General features: G+C 38.4%; 1 protein-coding gene across 3 annotated transcripts in view; it reads left to right on the plus strand.

Annotated features, from left to right (window-relative positions):
- DISP1 (dispatched RND transporter family member 1) overlaps window positions 1-12,567 on the plus strand; it is an 84,935-nt gene extending 72,368 nt beyond the window's left edge. For all 3 annotated transcript variants that reach the window (XM_030269169.4, XM_072927593.1, XM_030269171.4), the window contains exons 4-8: window positions 573-696; window positions 1,704-1,831; window positions 2,262-2,359; window positions 4,427-4,524; window positions 8,912-12,567. In XM_030269169.4, coding sequence (XP_030125029.4) covers window positions 573-696; window positions 1,704-1,831; window positions 2,262-2,359; window positions 4,427-4,524; window positions 8,912-12,556 — 4,093 coding nt within the window. In that variant the 3' untranslated portion in view covers window positions 12,557-12,567. The remainder of the gene's footprint in view (window positions 1-572; window positions 697-1,703; window positions 1,832-2,261; window positions 2,360-4,426; window positions 4,525-8,911) is intronic.
- Window positions 12,568-13,101: the final 534 nt, after the last annotated feature.

Raw genomic sequence — 13,101 nt, forward strand, 5'->3', positions numbered from 1 at the left:
TTCTTGATTTCACTTAATTTTCTGGACATTTCTCTTGAATTAACAAAAATAAAAATGTTTTACAAAAATAGGTTTGCATATATCAATTCTTCTAGTCATAAAATTTAGAATGAACTAGGTGTTAAAATCCAAGGATGGATGTTATGCTGTAAGGCTGGACACTTAATGTTGGTTAGTTTATGTATTATGTTGCCAACCCCTTGCATCTTTGAACTACAACAGATTTCATGGATCATGAATATGTAGGGTTTGACTATTTTTTAATGACTGTTTTAAAAATAGAGAAAATGTTTTCTTTGGGTTCTGCTTTAAAACAGATCTTTCTGTCTTGGATTTTTTTCTTTAAAATGCTTAAGTTTAAAAAAGATCCCAAGTAGTGATGTTTTCTCTCACTGAATTTTTGACAAAGCATCTTTTTCTAGTGGTTCACAGTAATGGATAAGCTTGCTTTTTTTTGTCAAAATCCTAGGGAAAAATAATAGTCTGATCTGAAAAGCTCTTTAGAGAAGTATGGATTAGTTCTGTGTGCAGCTTCTGTTGCTGTAGCACCTCTCCCTGCTCCTCTCCTGTAGCTACGCCGCTCTCATCGCCGACTGGCCCGTGGTGGTCCTGGGCATGTGCACTGTGCTCATCGTGGTGTGTGCACTCGTGGGAATATTAGTTCCAGATCTTCCAGATTTCTCTGATCCACTGCTGGTAAGTCAATACCAATCAGGTGGCAAGTAAGTTATTTTTTCTTTGCCATGTTTTCCAGTGGAACCAGTAAACAGCAAATGCAAGTACAGCAATGGATGCAGTATTAAATATTGACATTGGAGCAGCAAACATCAAAAAATCTTACTCACTTGTTTCCATTCCCTCTGCATTTTGCCAAGGTCATGTGTCCTTCCAACAGAACTGCTTCAGATTGAATAATGTGAATTCATCCCAGTTTTAGATGTACAGCACAGACTATACATCCTGAATCAGGTTTCAAAGGATGAAGGCCAGGATCTGTTAAAGGAGAGGGGATTCTAAGTGCCTTCTGGGGATGAAGTGGTAGCCATATTGAATGGATAAATGTTAGTTTTGTCAGATTCTATGAAATATTGCACTCATTTTTTACTTTTCATGAATTGTCTTAAGGATGAGTAGCTTTCAGGATTTTTTTTTTTTTTAAATATGGCATTTAATCATTATCGTCAAATAAAAATAAATTGTTCCTGTAAGTTGTTTGTACTTATAGTATAGTATGTGTATCTGTACGTATCCATATGGATATTTCTTGAAAACAGCCAAGTTGTTAAAATTGTTTCAAAGTCACTTTCAAAATTATTTAAATATTTGCCTTAGAGAAATACAGAAGAAATAGTTAACAGTTTTTAATCATATTTAATCAATTAAGAGTGATAATTGAGATACAGAAAAGGACTTTATAGAATGCCCTTCCTCTGAAAACCAAGTGTTGAACATTTGATGAACTGAATAATCTCTTCTCAGAGAGAACAGTAGGACATGCAAGAACTCTTAATCCCTCGTCACTCTCTACACTGGGTCATTATTTTGTCTGACTTGTCATGAAGCATTTTACCTCTAAAAGTAGATGCCTGGAGTAATTATGCTTCATAATGAAAACTATCTATCACTTTGATCATGTTTCTGCTCTCCTGTTTGAGCTGAAGAATGAAAAGCATTGATGGAATTTTGTGCTTCTCTCCCCTTAGGGTTTTGAACCCAGAGGGACAGCCATAGGACAGAGATTGGTGACATGGAACAACATGGTGAAAAACACGGGGTACAAAGCAACACTTGCAAACTACCCTTTCAAATATGCAGATGAGCAAGCTAAAAGGTAAGGCTTTATAGTAAAAATGCATTTTGTTTTATTGGTCGTTTTGTATGTGTATTGTGCTTTCACCAGTACACTCTGAAGTTAATAAATATCCTGCCACTGATTTCAATAAATACAGAATCTAATATTCTGCAGTTCTTAAGGCCTTTCAAACCAGGCTATTTCCCATTGCTACCTTCTTTGAAAAATTTATGATTTTATTTTGCTCTATGCATATTTTTGATACTGAACTCAATGTCCTTTCATTTGAAATCTCTTAATTTAAAGAAAAAATTAAATTACTGTTTCAGTTTTTGTATACCAAAATCACATTGGTAAAAGTAACGTTTTCTTACGTGTAAGAGTCTTTAAGGTGTGTGACTTGGTTGGATGGTGCTGCTTTTAATAATTTCTTTGCTAAGGTAAAGTGAATCTCTTTGTTCTGGTTTAGTCATCAAGATGACAGATGGTCAGATGATCACTATGAAAGAGAGAAGAGGCAAGCAGACTGGAACTTCCACAAGGATACCTTTTTCTGTGATATTCCAAGTAAGTGGAGAAATGATACAAGGAAAGCTAAAAATTTCTGACAGTTCAGAGTTTCTGAACTCTTCTGTACATTGTATGCCATATTAGGAAGATACTTTTTACTTATTCTATACACACAATAAATACCTTCTTTCTCCATGCAGAAATTTTTATAAAATTGGACTGAAATGTTTCAAAGTCACTTTCAGAATTATTTAAATATTTGCCTTATTGCTTCTATTCTATTGGCTCTTTCTTAGAATACACTGTATTTACTTGAAGTGATTCCTTTAAGTGTTTCCATTTCCTGTAAGGAATTTTATTTGTTCTTGGTAGTACTGTAAAATCAGTGTTTTGTGTGTGGCTAGAGATGTAGTCCTTAATTCACACTTGGGAAGAAGTTGGTTTTTGTCCATGCCATTAACTTAACTCTGGAAAACCTAAATAGAATACTTTCCTGTATATGTCCTAAAGGCATCCACCAATTATATTTTGTACAGAATGTAGGGGTTTGTTTATAGAAAAAAATACACACACAAAAAACCCAACAAAGAAAATATCCCCCTTAAAGAAGCAGAAATAAAAATAAAATGTCCCCACCTTAAAGCACTGTAGGCTTATGAAGCTGACTAAGTTAAACTAGAGGACAAAAAAGACAAAGTCTTTTGACTTTTTTATAAGGCACACTGCAGAACTTTGATAAGTCCTCTTCTGGCAGAGAGATGTAGATCTTGCCTCTATTCATAGAAGGGCCTGAGCTCTTTTGTGGCTACTTCCACATGTGAGGACTGATAACAGAGCACAAAAACACAATTGTGAAATTATTTGTTTAGATTACTTGGTCTAAGAGAGCAATGACCAGGGAAAACTGGGGTGAAGAACAGATTTTTTTTTTTTTTCAATTACAATATGGTCTTACATCTAAGTGAAAGGATGGGAACAAGGTCATCATTTCTGCTCCTGTGAACAGAACCAAATTAGCATATCATGAGTGAGGGAGAGGAAATGTACTTGGTGCTCTGCTGAGCATTCTTGAAGCAGAATTAACTCCTCTTATCCAGGCTGCTGTTCTGCACAGTCTCACTCTCCTTTCCTCTGCTGTTTCTGTGTAGTCTCAGTTGTGACAGTCAAGAAGGAATTGCATTTCTATGGGAAAATTTGCCAGTCCATTATGTAAAGAAAACAGTTGATTTCCTCTTGACCCACTTTTGTCATGCCTGGTATCTTTCTTTGTCTGCTCCAGGACATCTAGATTTCAGTTCCTAAAGCATGGTTGGAGATCATAAAGCACCGCCCCTGAGTCTTTTCATTGCAGCCTTGTGGAAGGCAAAAATTCTGTAGCTTCACAGCAGTGGGGAAAATTCAGCCTATTGGGATTTTAGAGTATTTTAATTAATGTGATAATGTTTCTTAACTAAGAATACTATACTGTCTTAGGCAGTTTTACATATTTGTGTTTGTATATTTGTTTCCCTTTTGAGCTCTGTAGACAGAGCTCACTGCCACTAAGTAATTATTTCCTTTCCTAAATCTGTCTTCTCATAAATGTGATTTAATTTGTAATTTAAGCTCCATGTGTCTAAACTGTGGAATTCTTGAAAAATGGCCTCAAGGATATCACAACAATTTCCACTGCAGTCATTTGCTTCTAAAGCAAAAACATTCTTGTAGAAACAGCTTTATAATTATTATTTATATTCCCAAATGACTTACTAAATCAGCCTTTGATTACTATTATCAGTGTACTGCCATTATGCTGTGCCAAGAATTTCATAGTTTGCTGATTAGATCTTTTGATTTTTATTTGTTTGTCATATTTCAGAAGATAGTTTGCTTGAATAGAAGTCTGTAGAGCTTCTGAGTGGTATGTAGGATTGAAGATGCTATATTTACTATAAGCACCTTAAGGAAATGGAAACTTTCATGTGGAGTGAGTCTTACAGACAAACAGCTCATCTTGAAAAGGAGGTGAATTCCCCTGACTCGACAAAGATTTCCTGTGTGTCATTTGAATGATGGGATTTTGCCTCAGCCTTTGATGCCAGGCCCACCCAAACAATCAGTGAAAACCCCCTTCTGTAATTTCAGGTGATCGCTATTCTCGAGTGGTGTTTGCATCAACAGAAGGAGAGAATTTATGGAATTTGAATGCAATTAAGTCAATGTGCAATGTAGACAACTTGAGGGTAAGTCAGTTTGGCATTTGTCTCACTTGCAAATACAGAGCATGCATTTGAAACTTTGTTTTGCAGCCCACTGCCGTCCAGTAGCATGCGAGAGGACTTTATGTGGTTCAGCTCCTGTCAAATGGTCAGTCAGCATGTACCTGCAGTTAAAAAACAACTTTCAATTTGTAGATCAGGTTATATACTGGGGAATTTCTTTGAGTTTTCTACTAATAGCATCCAGAATGGGGTGGAAGAGGGTTGTTTCAGAAAAGGACTATCTTAACTTTTACTGTGTGTTTCCTCATAGAATGTTATTCTATGGAGTTTTGTTCTTGAGTCCCAGCAAATAATTGATTTTTCTTGTGCTTTCACCTCCAGGTGAACTAACTATAATCTCACAGTATATGCCATTTTCTCTGACACCCAGTGGATCACTCCAATTAATTTTTTCTTTCATTAGTTTAGAATAGGATGGCAAATGGACAGCAAAAGAACTTAAGTAAAATAGCTAGAGTTTCATTTAAACTTTATTTGTAGAATATAAGCTTGCCACTTGCTAGAGGGAACTCCTTTGAACCTCTCATGAACTTTTGGTTCACATACTGATGACTCTGCATGGAAATGAAGCAATATGTTTTTCATCTGTTAATAGTGAACAAATTATTTCCATTTTGCTCTTCTCCAAAACAAATACAATCACAGAAAACTTAATTCATATTTCTCATTTATTTAATGAGAAATATTTTCATTATTGTATTCATCATTGCCTGTTAGACAACTGCATTGATTTAGCAAATTCCCAAACTATTTTCTCTACAACAGCCACAGTTTACTGGCTTAAAATGTTGAGCTGTAGTGGAACATTGTATAATGAATCTCCCTTGGCAGTCTGCTGACAGGTATTTTGTCCTGGTTGCCTCCCTTGTTGGAAGTGAGTTTTGTCCTCACATGCTTGTTAAATGTTCCTTGTTTCCCATCAGAGATGATTGCACTGACAGGATGGCTCTTGTGGTTTTGTCCCTTATCTCTTGCAATCAGAACGAGCCAGGCGAGCAGAGTACAGGATCTAAAGCAGCCCGTCTCAGTTTGGAATGAGCTGAACTAGGGAGTCATCATATCACCAGTTCAGTCAGGAGATCCAGGGGAGAATAACCTTTAACAAGGGTAAAAATGGAGACTGAGGGAGGAGATGCTCATCTGTGCATTTACTGTAGAAGTGTAGTCACACAGGCAGCTGATGCAGGTAAATCCCAGGTAGTGCAGATCATTGCAAAGCAATGCAGTCTGAATTAAAAAACATCATTCTGTTTAACAGAAGGTAATTAATTACCTCTGAAGAGTATCTCTCTAATGATTGCATTACTCCTGCGAATTTTTTCTTTTGTTCCTCCCCATCTGCTCACCTTGATAATAATGTATTATATCAAATACTGCTATACTTTCTGAGGGAAGAATGAAATTACTTTACTACAACGAACAAGGCCCATAAAACCAGCTCTTCCTTTGAAATAAGAACACTTCAGAAAATTAAATGTTTGCTGCTTGTTTCTTACTTAGGAATAAAGTAATTAAACACCTCAGCTAAGCAGAACAGCAGTGCATCATGGTAGCAGCATTGATTTTTAGCTAGTTAGTATAGAACACAAGTGAATATGGTTAGGTTTTGGTATTTTTGCCTGTCTGTGCATATAAATTTATTTTAAAAATTAGATACTCAGGGCTCAGAAAGGGCTGAAGTTTTTTTCATCATTTCTTTTTAAATGCTGGTTAGTTACAAGTAACATTTTAAATTACATAAACACTTTCTGGCAATTTTTGAGTATTTGTAACACTTCTTAGAACTCACAAAGTGCTGTGCTATGTCCTACTTTTAAATGCTAAGTTCTGCTAGCAGTCAGTCCCCAGGGAGGCCAAGGATGCTGATTTGTGCTGCAGCCATAACAAAAAATCTATGACTTCCGTGACCTTGTGGTCTTACAGACTCTTTTCTGGCTGTAGTTATTTTTGGTTTTGAGCTCATGCTTGTTTAGGGCCACAGTTCTGTTGAATTAAGTGGAAAAGCTTTCTGTATTCAAAGACAGGAAAATCAGGCACTGCTTGCTGGAAATGCAAACATTAGAATTTATGTATTTTTCTGATGATAAGCAGGATATCAGCACCAACTAGTATTGGCTTTAGTGTGGAACTAACAGCATATCCTCTTTGTATTAATTGTATTCCCATCTGCTTGTAACTACTTTAACCATAGGTTTTACTGACACTTAGGGGCTCTACCCTGCAGCTGTTCAGCATATGCAAGTCCTATAATCTTCATGGAAACTTTATATACAGAATAGTTATAGGAGGTGTTCTAATTTTTTTACTGCTTGGATAAGAAGAGCTTTTTTTTTTTTTTTTCACCTGTTAATTGCAGAATGTTTTCCCTATAAACTGTAAACAGTTATTTTATAAACTTTAATGACTGTATATTATTATGTCTTCAGACTGCTTCCCCAAAGCAGAGGATTTGTGATTCTCTGTCACTGAAGAGAGCCATTTGGGCAAATCTACCCACAGATGCATGCAGGTTGCATGGCTTTGTTTCCTTACTTGTTCCAAAATAAATTGAAGTGGTGCCAGAGGCAGGCCAGGTCTGGAAACACCAGAATGACCTTTCCAGTTCCTTTGGATCACCAACAAAGCCCAATGCTGCAATCTATTAACATTTTACGTAGTATTTTGATGAGCTATCAAGAGCTAAGTTTTGTATTTTACTTTCTAATTTCCAGCTACCAGCTCATGTTACTTTATCTTTGGCAGCAATTACTTTGCCAGTGAATGTTTATGGCCTAGAGCAAGTGTAGAAGAACAGTATATAAACCTCATTGTCCCATCTTGAACCTGAATACATACAGAAGACAATACAATCCTATCCTTCCAGTTTGCCTATTATATCCTCCTAAGACTAACCTGGAGATGTGCCATGAAAAACACAGATATGCTATTCCAGTGCTTCCTTTTATTTAGTAGGTTGTTCAGTTTTTCCTGAGTTTGCATGTGTGAGTGTTTTTATCTGGAAACAATCAAATTTGAATTATCCTGTTTTTGTGGAATGCCAGTTTGTTATTGTTCAGAAACTGATTGACAAAATTTGGTCCATATTCAAGTTTTTATAACTGCTGAGAGAATCCCCAAGTGTATTTTTTGGTCTGCAGTATGAAGGAGTGCTAATAATAAGTCTGTGCAATTTTGCTGAAGAAAAAAAAGAAAAAAGAGGCTAAGTGGTTTCTTTCCGATCACTTAAATTTAAAGCATACATGGACAACTGTTTCAAGGTACACTCCTATGAAATCTGAAGCACATGGCTTTATTTATGTATTAATATATGTCATATTCTGTGTAACTTGATCAAAACACAACTTTTACATTTATCTTAACTATTTGAAGGACTAATTCTACTTTGTCACATATAACAGCTGTTCTGTTTTTAGAGACTTTTATTCCTTGTGCTCTCCAAAAATTTAGTTTTCCCAACTTGAGAAAATTTCACTGATCTAACCTTGTTACTTAAGAGTTTAAATTCTGGTTTATAGTTACTTTCAGTTTGTGTAGAAGTGTCTTGAGGTGATTTAGCTAAGTTGTGCTCTTACTGTCTTGAACTAAATGTGTAGAATTCTGGTAAGTGAAAGAAAAATATCCCCATAAGGGATTAAGACTCATTTAGTTCAAGAGAACTTTAACCAGAATGTGCCATGCACCGTGGATGCAGTATTCAGAGGCATGACTTGTTATTTTGGGGTTCTTCATGACAGTGGAATTATCTTGTGCTTGTGCTTTGGAAATCCTGCATGACTTAGGGACACACAGTGCCTGGGTGGCAGGCAGAGCTGTTTGGGGACAGTGCCTGCCAGCTGTACAAGAGCTAAAGGAGACTCATAAAATCAGAGTTGTAGAAGAGAGATTGGGTGATGGAATTTATGGTAAAGCTGTCACATCCTTCTTTCAGGATTGTAAGTCCATGCCTCTCTGAGGAACTTCAGGATATGTTTCCAAGTAGAATTTATACTTCATTGGTGTATGGCTGATTGTTTATTCTCAGAAGTATAGCATGAGATAATAAAAGAGAGTTAACAGTCCTCAGACTGGAAAGAAATAAAACACCTCAGTGGATCTTCAAATAATACTCTAAACACTTTTGCCAATTCTGTGCCACTGTGACAAGTCAGTATACTGTCTGGTTTAGTCTGCTGCATGTAAGAGGATACTGATCAAAAGCAGTGTGTGTGGAAATAAGAATTTAATATGTTAATTCCAAAGGACCATAAACTGAATTTTCATCATTTCAAGGGTTGGTTTTTTTTTGGTTACTGAATGTTTCAGACTGTTACTTTAAATTGGATTTGTCTCCCTGTCTGTCTGTATACAGATCAGATCCCATTCGCAGTTTGGTGATCTGTGCCAGAGAGCCACCGCTGCTTCGTGCTGCCCCAGCTGGACACTGGGCAACTACATTGCTATTCTGAACAACAGGTCATCGTGTCAGAAAATCGTCGAACGGGACGTCTCTCACACCCTAAAGCTGCTTCGCACCTGTGCCAAATATTACTACAACGGGACCCTGGGGCCAGACTGCTGGGACATGAATGCCAAAAGGAAGGACCAACTCAAGTGTACAAACGTGCCTCGCAAATGTACCAAGTACAATGCTGTTTACCAGATCCTTCACTACCTAGTGGACAAGGATTTCCTAAGCCCAAAGACAGCTGACTATGTCTTACCAGCTTTAAAATACAGCATGCTCTTCTCTCCCACCGAGAAAGGGGAAAGCATGATGAGTATTTACCTAGATAACTTTGAGAACTGGAATGCTTCTGATGGTGTAACAACCGTCACCGGGATTGAGTTCGGAATAAAACATAGGTTGTTTCAAGATTACCTGTTGATGGATACTGTGTATCCTGCCATAGCCATTGTAATTGTCCTGTTAGTTATGTGTGTGTACACCAAGTCCATGTTTATCACGCTGATGACTATGTTTGCAATAATTAGTTCCTTGATTATTTCTTATTTTCTCTATCGGGTAGTATTTAATTTTGAGTTCTTTCCATTCATGAATCTCACAGCATTGATTATCCTTGTTGGGATTGGAGCAGATGATGCTTTTGTCTTATGTGATGTGTGGAACTACACAAAGTTTGATAAACCTCATGCTGGAACCTCTGAGACAGTGAGCATCACATTGCAACACGCTGCTCTTTCCATGTTTGTCACGAGTTTTACAACCGCTGCGGCCTTCTATGCTAATTATGTCAGCAATATCACAGCAATCAGGTGTTTTGGTGTTTATGCTGGCACTGCCATTCTGGTGAATTATGTTTTGATGGTTACATGGCTGCCTGCTGTAGTTGTATTACATGAACGATATCTTCTCAATATTTTCAGTTGCTTTAAGAAACCTCAGCAGAGGGTATACAACAACAAAAACTGCTGGACAGTGTTGTGCCAAATGTTCCACAAGATTATTTTTGCAGTCTCAGAAGCATCCAGGATATTTTTTGAGAAAGTTTTGCCATGCATTGTTATCAAATTTCGGTATATTTGGCTTTTCTGGTTCCTTGCCTTAACAATTGGTGGAGCGTATATTGTGTGTGTAAATCCAAAGATGAAGCTGCCGTCGTTGGAGCTCTCAGAGTTTCAGGTATTTAGGTCTTCTCACCCATTTGAACGATACGACGCAGAATACAAAAAACTTTTTATGTTTGAACGTGTCCACCACGGAGAAGAGCTCCACATGCCGATTACAGTAATCTGGGGTGTCACACCTGAGGATAATGGTGACCCTTTAAACCCTAAAAGCAAAGGAGAGCTGCAGCTAGATACTAGTTTTAATATTGCTAGCCCAGCTTCGCAGGTTTGGATTTTACGTTTCTGTCAGAAGTTAAGAAATCAAACCTTTTTTTATCAGACTGAAGAACAAGACTTCACAAGCTGCTTCATTGAAACATTTAAGCAGTGGATGGAAAATCAAGACTGTGATGAGCCATCTCTTTACCCCTGCTGCAGCCACTGGAGCTTTCCATACAAACAAGAAGTTTTTGAATTATGTATCAAGAGAGCTATAATGGAGCTAGAAAGAAGCACAGGGTACCATTTAGATAGCAAAACGCCAGGGCCTCGCTTTGACCTTAATGACACCATCAGGGCAGTGGTGTTGGAGTTCCAAAGCACCTACCTCTTCACACTGGCTTATGAGAAAATGCATCAGTTCTACAAAGAGGTAGACTCATGGATTTCAAGTGAGCTTAGTTCTGCTCCTGAAGGTCTTAGCAGTGGTTGGTTTGTGAGTAACCTTGAATTTTATGACCTTCAGGACAGTCTTTCTGATGGTACTCTGATTGCCATGGGCCTTTCAGTTGCCGTTGCATTTAGCGTTATGCTTCTTACAACCTGGAACATAATCATAAGCCTTTATGCAATAGTTTCAATAGCTGGAACTATTTTTGTCACTGTAGGTTCTCTGGTTCTTCTTGGGTGGGAGCTGAACGTGTTGGAATCTGTCACAATCTCAGTGGCTGTTGGCTTGTCAGTGGACTTTGCAGTTCATTATGGAGTGGCTTATCGCTTAGCTCCTGACCCTGACCGGGAGGGGAAGGTCATTTTTTCTTTAAGCCGTATGGGTTCTGCTATTGCAATGGCTGCCTTGACTACGTTTGTAGCTGGGGCAATGATGATGCCCTCAACAGTGTTGGCATACACTCAGCTTGGCACTTTCATGATGCTTATAATGTGCATTAGTTGGGCTTTCGCAACGTTCTTCTTCCAGTGCATGTGCCGATGCCTTGGGCCCCAGGGCACTTGTGGCCAGATCCCACTGCCAAAAAAACTGCGGTGTAATGCCTTCTCTCAGGCCTTCTCAGGAGCCCAAGGGGGCAGAAGTCAAAACAAATCACATCCTGTTAGCAAGTACCAGTTGGACTCCAGAAGTCAAAAACCAGAAATGGAGCATGAGCACTATGAGCTTGAACCTCTGGCGTCACAAACTGGAATCTGTAACCCTGCGGACAAAGTGACATATGAAGAAACTCATATCTGCTCAGAGCTCTTCAGCAGCAGGCCCCAAAACTCATGTGTGCCTATGCATCCAGCCTATAATAGTGAAGTGAGTAAAGGCATCAAAAATGTTGCTAATTCAGCTGTGCTGCAGACATCTATTGACCAACACACCATATGCCCGATTTTCTCTCAGAACAGGCAGTGTAGCTGTCCTGATGCGTATAAGCAGGTGGCAGTGAAGTGGAGTCCACACTCCTGTCAGCAGTTAAGTGACACCTTCTGTTACCAGTGTTCTCCCTCCCCTGGGACCATGCAGATCCAAAGCTCTGTAGCTCCTATAAATGCTTTACAGCAAGCTGCTGAGGGTTACGTGCATCCAGTCCAGCATGTCCTCCATTGCAGCTGCCTTCAAGGAAGGCTCAAAAGAACGATGACACAAAACTCTCTGCCTAAAAATTTTTTCCTCCAGTCCGTGCAACAGTTCCAGGCACATCAAAGAATAAACAGGACAGATACACATACTCATCAAAACCCAGAGGAAAATGTAAGAACTGTTCCAAAGGTGATGAGCTCCTCACAGTTCCTCTGCCGAAACGCAGCACCTCTAATAGTGCGTTGCTCTGAATGTGAGAAGAGCGTCTCAAATAACCAAAAGGGATTCTGTCAGCAGACAGACAAGTGTGATGAAAAGGGTGGTACAGAAGCGAACGGGGTGGAAAGCAAGAAAGCCTCTCTGTCAAAGCAGAAAAAGAAAGCTGAGAGCAAGATAGATCAGCGTTCCTTGCAGAATGACCAAGTTTTGAAGGCTGACCAAAACAATAAAAAACATCTGCTGACCAGGTCAGGGAGAGAGGCTCGCTCCGAGGGTTGCCATGAAAGTTCACACTGTTGTGGCAAGGCAATCGCAGTGAAGTGCAATTCTGTTGACTGTCAAATGCCAAACATCGAAGCCAATGTGCCTCCTATGTTAATGCGCCCAGAACTTTCCAATGAAAGTTTGTTAATAAAAACACTATAATAAACCTTTAATTTGGCAATCCTGCGTCTTTCTTTTAAAAGTAAGTTTAAAGCACTAGAAAGGAAAGTCCTGAATAAATATGAATTATAATTTGCCTTTTGGAATGAAAAATGTATTTTATAGAACAATAACATTTATACATTTCATAAAGCCATTACATGTAGTAAAACCTGATGTTGTCCAGAATGTTTTTTTGCTATAACTCATAAGGTGGATTATGCTTCATTTAGATTTTGTTCCAGGGCATTAGTGTTTGATTTCTCCTTATAAACCATCTCAAGAAATAAAGCATTACAAAGAAACTCTCCCTGTTCTGAAGCCAGGGCTTGTAAGATCAATAACATTTGGGGCAGACTGAGATTGCCACATTTCCTGAGTACATCATTTACCTTTATTCTTGTGCTGCCTTGGCAGGCTTCTGCACACTTTGAAACAGCAGCAGGACTGTAACTGTGTTCTGTCAGGATTGTTTGACAGACCAGCTCTGCAGGGTAGCCTGTTTGGGGGATATTTTTAACTATTCATCCTAACAAAATCTAAAGCTC

This window comes from Taeniopygia guttata, chromosome 3, assembly GCF_048771995.1.
Source record: "Taeniopygia guttata chromosome 3, bTaeGut7.mat, whole genome shotgun sequence".
Classification (NCBI taxonomy): Eukaryota; Metazoa; Chordata; class Aves; order Passeriformes; family Estrildidae; genus Taeniopygia; species Taeniopygia guttata.